The 6,886-nt window shown below is 48.3% G+C and overlaps 1 protein-coding gene across 1 annotated transcript; it reads right to left on the reverse strand.

Moving 5' to 3' along the window:
• Positions 1 to 572: 572 nt before the first annotated feature.
• Positions 573 to 3,475, reverse strand: Scgb1a1 (secretoglobin family 1A member 1). Its single transcript, XM_046444596.2, has 3 exons — positions 3,330 to 3,475; positions 1,152 to 1,339; positions 573 to 719 (listed from the first exon to the last, which is right to left on the reverse strand). Exons 1-3 carry the CDS (start codon positions 3,382 to 3,384, stop codon positions 681 to 683), a joined length of 282 nt encoding a protein of 93 aa, XP_046300552.1. The 5' UTR covers positions 3,385 to 3,475; the 3' UTR covers positions 573 to 680.
• Positions 3,476 to 6,886: the final 3,411 nt, after the last annotated feature.

Here is a 6,886-nt window from a genome sequence, read left to right on the forward strand (position 1 = left end):
ATTGTGTGATGAGAGCGCTTGAGGCTTTTGAAGGATGGGGTTCGGGTGGGCAGTGGAAAGTGTTTGCGTTTGAGAAAAGGCCTCGTGGGGCTCACTGTGTGAAAAATGCGTCCACTAAGTAGAGTCGGGAGTTCCCTGGAGTTGTGGCAGGTAAGGGTTGTGCCCTATGGACATGAAGGGAGCAGGGGATTCCAGAGGCCTTTCAGAGACAGCCTTAGTTGATGGAGAGGGAAGGGTGAAGGGATGACCCTCAGGCTCCTGGTTGGAGCAGTCCAGCCTCAGCGAGATTAGGAGCCGATTGGAGAGGAGGGTCACCAGGTCTGTTGGACAAGTGGACTTCGAGATTTTGAGTAGATGGTAGATCTCGTGGGAGGGCATTTGAGTTCTTTTGGTGACAAATAACAGAAGCCTAGGGGAAAGAAACTTGGGAGGGTGGACTTCTGAGTTTCCTCCTGGAGTCCAAGAGCCAAGCTCAGTCAGCTGTCCTCTCTTTGCTCCGGCTGACCTTACCTAGCAGGGGCAAGCCTTCTAGCTCTAGCAGGTAACTAAAAAGAAGGTCAGAGGCATGCCAGTGAGATGCTTCTAGTTTATTGTAGAGAGCAAGACCAGGCAGGGTGCCCCGACAGGGGCTTTGGTAGTTGGACGTTTCTGGTTTCCAAATTCTGGTGGGCTTTGCATTTCTAAACCCCAGCACATCGTGGACTTTTTAATATTTTGTCCTGAAACAAAGAATGGAACAAAATCCCAATAGAGTAGTGAGTGAACCTCAGAGTTCAATGAGGATGATGGCCCACAGAGACTTTGACATATACTAAGGGTTCAGAAAGCTCCAGGAGGAGTAAGGGGAGCTGGGTGTGGTGGCACATGCCTGAGGTCCTAGTTCCTTGTGAGGACCCAGGAGTTGAGACAGTGCCAACTGAGGCAACAGAGTGAGACCCCATCTCAAAATAAATAAATAAACAAACCAATAAATAAACTTTAAAAAGAGGGGAAATGCCTAGAGAGATGCCCGTGCCTGCTTGCCTGGGCTGTCCATTGTCCTGTGGTTCTCCCCACTGCATGAGAAATGGGGCCGAAGAATGGGGTGACGCTGTAGCTGAAGGGCTTGGGTAGGCCACTTGTACCTGCTGTGAATGAAGGATGCCACTTACTGAGAGCTTCAGGACATTCACTTTGATCCCCACGGGGAGGGTGTCCAGCAGCTTCTTCATCTGGATTCCTGCCTCTTTCATGTCCGGATCAGGGTTGAAAGGTTCCACTGAACTCTCGTAACTGGAGAGTGTGCCCATGAAGAGGGTTTCCATGATATGAAAAAATTCAGGGCAGGTCTCTGCAGAAGCTGGAATATAGGAAAGAGAAAGCACATGGTTGCAGGCCCTTTTCCAAGCTGGCCAGCCCTCTGCTGGGCCTGCCCCAGATGCAGACACCCAGGCCCCTCAGCAAGAGATAGCAGCCTTTTGTTGATGCACTAGAATGTAGGATCTGGTGATGCTCCAAGCAGTTGACGATTTGGCACTGTGTGAATACGTTCTAGGTCATGGCCAGCTTTTCATGGCTTGCTCAAGCCATCCTGAGTCTTCCTGGGATGGGATGATGGCCTTTTATTTTTTCTTGCTGGAGTTCTAGGTAGAGTCTGGATAGGAGAAGCTGATGGTCTGATTTTTTTTTTTTTTTTTTTTTTAATGCAGTGCCTGGGCTGGGAGGAGAAAAATTTGAAAACTTTGGTTTCCACCAGTAACTTGCCTCCCACTTGTGGTTAATGATGGTCTGAGCCACGTGTCGCTGAGGGCAAGTGGCAAAACCCTTTACTAGCCCAACATGGGTTTCCAAACCTGGCGGGGAAGACAAAGGCACACATGGTATTAGGCCTGTGGCACTCTCAGCTCTTTTAGCTCACTGTGTTCCTTTCTGCTGGACTGCTGCCAGATTGTGCTGCCTTCTCAGGTCCCTTCCTTCAGGAGCATGGGGGACAATCACCATTTCCTACCTTCTGCTTGCTTCCAGCTTCCCACTGAGCCTCAAATCCCTGTCCTTGAATTCTCTGCCTTGTGTGCAAATTCAGCCCCACTCCAAGTGGAGCCCTCTCCAGGAACTCAAGTCCCCTCCTTTCAGTTCACAATGTTATCAGGAGACATACGTTATCTTTCAGTAGCTCAGTTTTCTTCTCTGTAAAATGGGGACAATATCTTTGCTTCCTTGGGTTGTTGGGTGAATGAAAAGAGATAGTATGTAAGAGGGTTAAAACCAGAATGATACATTATAAGTGCTAAATAAGTGCTGAGTATTGTTATTATTTTTATTATTGTTGTATGCACATATATGGATATACAAATGTACACCCAATTCACCCCTTAACATATTTCAGTTATATCTTGCTGAGCCACCCACCTCTATTTACTGTAATGAGATCTTCTAATTAATAAACATTCAGTCCAAAATGATGTCATTTCCCCTGAAAAACAAATAAACCTCTCTGCAAGATAGCTGTTCCCACTGCCTCTTGGTTTGGGTTGTCTAAGCCACCAGAGTCATAAAACGTATATCCACGGGTATTATGAAATTTTGCAACTGAATTAATTGGTGTTTGTTTATTAAAAAAAATAACAACAACGTTTTCAAATAGGAGTGGAAGAAGTTGATGGAGAGCAAAAAAAGCACAGTTAGGTAATCCTATTCCCCAAAGACAGGGTGCTGATCTCCTCCCTCCCTCGCCCTCTTCTTCCCTCCTTCCCCCTCTCATTTCCATTCCTTTCTTCTTAGTTACAGCAGTGACTACTTAGAGCCGCCTAATCCTTTCTGCAGAGGACAAAATGTTTAGAAAACTCCACTCTTGGTCAGCAGTTTCCCAGGAAAGATCCCTTATTGGAATCTTCCTTTCTGCCCCGAATAAGGGACTTCGCCTTGGGTTAGGTTTCTTTTGAAGACATGAGTCTCTGTAGTTTGCCTTCCAGACTAACAGCCAGATTTGGGTGAAGACCCCAAACGCGGAGGTTGTACCAAGGTCTTTTGTCATCTTGGGGACTGTCCCAGGCGGGGCTTGAGGGGCTCAGTGTCCCTATCCCATTTGTTCTTGGGTGGATGCTCTCGTCTGCATGGGATCTCCTTCATACCTCCCCCTCAGGCTTTTCCATTCCCTGGAATTTTGAGGTCATGGGTATGGAAGATGGGGTCCTTCGCAGGTTTTCTTACAGCTTGGTGCTCTGAGAATCAGCATTCCCAAGCCCTCCCAGCACTAGAGAGAGGATGCGGGCAGCTCATCACCCCTTCATTTGAGCAGAATGAGGTGGTGCAGAGTTTGGGAGCCCACTCTTGGGACCTTGGATACTCACCAGAGCTGCAGCAGAGAGCCAGTAGGACCAGGGTGAAGGTGACTATGAGCTTCATGGTGGGAGGCCCTGGTGATTCTGGTTGTCTCTGGATCCTGTCGTCTTGTGGCCTTCGGAGGCATTGGTGCCTTCTTATATGCTGCAGGCAGTGCCCAGAGGGAGGAGGTCAGGGTGCAGGCTCCGCTTAAGAGACTGCATTATTTACTTGTGCATCAGCTCTGTGGAATAAGTAAACATTCTCTTTTCTCAACCAGTTTCTGTTGTCATTGAAACTGAACTCACATAATGGGCCACCTGGAGCGGGGAGGCCCAGAGTACTGTGTGGAGGTAACAAGGGGAACCTGAGTCAGAGGGCATGAAGCCTGGCCACCTGTGCTCTCTCTTTGAACCGGAGCACTGGGGCAGTCCAGATCAATGGGAGCAATTGTAGAGCCCACCTGGACGCACCATCCCAGGAAAGACAGAGGCCCAAGGACCCTCACAGGTGGCAGGGACAGGGCTTGGATGGAGGACCCTGATTCTCCACTGGCTCTTCCACTGCTCCCCTCCAAGGAAGGAGGCTGGACCACAAGCCACAGGTTCCTGTGATTTGGAGCATCCCTGTGGTCAGGGTTGGGGGAGACCTTGGATCAAAGCACATGGACTTCTCCAGCGCACGCATCAGAAATCGAACCCCAGATTTTAAGCTGGATGATGTTGTGCATCAGGCTAGGCCTGTTCCCACCCAGAAGGGCCACCTGCCCTTCTGGTGGCCAGATGCAGGGGCACCTTCAGTCTTCTCTCGCTTGACCTCTTACTGGTCTTCACCCTGCTGACCTCCTCTTCCTCCACCCATTCTCTCCCCTGCGCTCCCACGGCAAGTTCTTTCCTTCTCCTTCTGTTTAGCTGTTTACTCTTTGCTGACTGGCCTTAAGTGTTGGGAGTTCCCAGGCTTTGACCTTAGCCTCTTTCTTGCCTCCCACAGCCACTTTCTCTGCTTGTTCCCTTCCTTCTCCAGGGTCCATATTCTATGACCACGGGCCTCCTGGACGGAATGCGCTCCTCCCCGGCCTCCCTGCCTCTCAACCATCTCTGAAGGGCCATTGGGATGATCTTCCTAAAGCCCACGGATCATGCCGTTCTGCTTCTTGAAACCCTTTCAAAGCTTCCTTTTGCCAGCAGGATAAAATTCAAGTGCGACTTACAAGGCCTTTGCCCACCAGCCTTTGCCAACCATCTGAACTTCCTTTCTCTACTCCCCTGCAGGGCACTTTAACTCTCTCTTCCTATTTGTGGACTTGGGCATGTTCCATGTTTTTTCCTGCCTTTTCACCTTTGCACAAACTAAGCCCCATGCCTGGAATATGAGTTTCCTGCCTTGTCCATTTCTCCAAATCCTATTTGTATTTCAAGGCTCAATTAAACATCCACCCATTCATTTATTCAAAAATTCCAAGCATCTTCTATGCCCGAGGCACTGTGCTAGGATTTGGGAATTGGGAATTGCACGGAGGGGCACTGTAGGAGCCCCTACAAGATGAACTCTCTGCCACTTGGCCTCCAGGAGTGTGGTCAGAAGAGAAACTCCAGCTGCCAGTAACCCAGAGAACTGACTTTTTCAAGGTTACACTGTCCCTGGAGGCTGATCACATTTGGTGGCAGAACAAGAAGGGGCTCTAAAAGCCTGGGCATTTCCTTTCCTTCCCTCCCTTCTTGTCTTTTTCTGAGATGGAGTTTTTGTTGCCTAGGCTGCTGTAGAGCTTCTGGGTGCAAGCGTACCTCCCTCCTTAGCTTCCTGAGTAGCTGGGACAGGTATTCGCCACTGTGCCCAGCAAGCCTGGGCATTTTTGCATCAGGTGAACACGTCTGGTGGGCAAATCTCCGGAGCCCTCTGCCTGGTTGGCTGAGAGGCAGTTCAGCTTTTCCCTCTGCCCGATCCTGCTTCCATCTCAGGTACAGCTTCCTGGTTACAATCTTGCATCCCAAGCTCTATCTCAGCATCTGCTATCCTGATGGTAACTATCCAGGACAGGGATACAGTGACAACGAACCAGACCCAAATCCCTGTGAAGCTTCACTTGAGTGATGACGACAGACTAGTAAACAATCAAACAGATGAAATAATTACAGGTTGCGATACTTGCTAGGGCAGAACTAAGCAGGGTGCTGAGACCTACTTAGATGGGGGACTCAGGGTGGACTTTCTAGATAGGTGGCTTCATGCTGAGGCCCATAGAGGGTTCCAGGCAGAGGAGACTAGCAGCACCAGGGCCCTAGGACAGGAAGGAGTCCAGTGTGCCTGAGAGGCAGTGGCTGGAACATAACAAGCCTCAAGCTAAGAGCTTTAGGCCCCGAGTACTGGGAGCTCTTGAAGATTTTTATCAAGGAGTGACATGCTCTGATTTCCCATCTGCTGAGATGGACCCTGGCTTGGGCGTTGGGATTCAAAGGGTGCTGTTTCCTGAAACAGAAGTCTTGGGAGTAATAGGGTTGGGAGCAGGAACAATGGAGTCTTTGACACCCCTGTTTACAGTGCTCACTGTATGTTATTTTAACCTTGGGATTCTTTATGTGTAAGACTCCTTTGCTGGCTGAATAGGAATCCCTGGCATGGATCAATGAATAAGTCCTTTGCATTATGTTTTATTTGGAGGCCGTGGCGACCTGCACTGTCTGACTTCAAGGCACCTCGACAGGGTTGAGAGCACAGGTTCCAAACTAGCCACAGCCAGGACTTGTCAAGTAAATTACCGTGTGGCCCTACAGCAAGGCACTAGGTAGCTGAAGAGTCAGGGAAGATCTGAACTATCAGGAAATGATCTTCTAGACAGACTGCAAACCAAAGCACAGAACAGGGTAAAACTGAGTCAAAAGACACCATGAATGTACTTACTTGTATGCCTGCAAACTATCTCTTCAGTGGACGGTAATGGTTGTTTCTAGAAAGGAGAAGCATTTGGAGGGGCCTAAGAGGAGACTTTTCACTATGATTCCTTCGGTAACTTTTTTTTTTTTTTGGTATAAATTTATCATCAATACAAAATAATTTTTTAAGAAGAGAGAACAGGGCTAACACCTGCTACTACTTGGACACACCTCGAGGACATTATATTTTGTGAAATAAGCCATTCAGAGAAAGACAGGCACATGTGATTCCCACTTTATGAGATACCTCAGGAAGTCGAATTTATAGAGACAGAGAGTAGAATGGTGGCTATTAGGGTCTTGGGAGAGGACCATGGGGAGTTAGTGTGAAGTGGGGCAGTTTCAGGGTTTGCTTGCTGAAGAAGAGTTTTGCACATCTCCAGGTGGTGGTGGTTTTATAAGAAGGCCAAGGCACTTAAATGTGTTTGAAATGGTAAAATTCATATTAAGTGAATCCTTCCACAATTAAAAACAATAATATAAAAAAAGAGAGAGAACAGGTTGAAGAATGAGACTAAATGGATTGAGTGTCAGACCCATCGAATTGGAAGTGAATTGCCTTGAACCAAGAACTTCACCTCTCTCTGTCTCGATTTCCTTGTTGTATAAGGAGCATAATAAGATCATCTTTGCTTCTGGCTCTGACCAAGGAGTCA

This window comes from Marmota monax, unplaced genomic scaffold (genome assembly GCF_021218885.2).
Source record: "Marmota monax isolate L192 unplaced genomic scaffold, Marmota_monax_Labrador192_F-V1.1 WCK01_AAM20220418_F8-fsc00038, whole genome shotgun sequence".
Classification (NCBI taxonomy): domain Eukaryota; kingdom Metazoa; phylum Chordata; class Mammalia; order Rodentia; family Sciuridae; genus Marmota; species Marmota monax.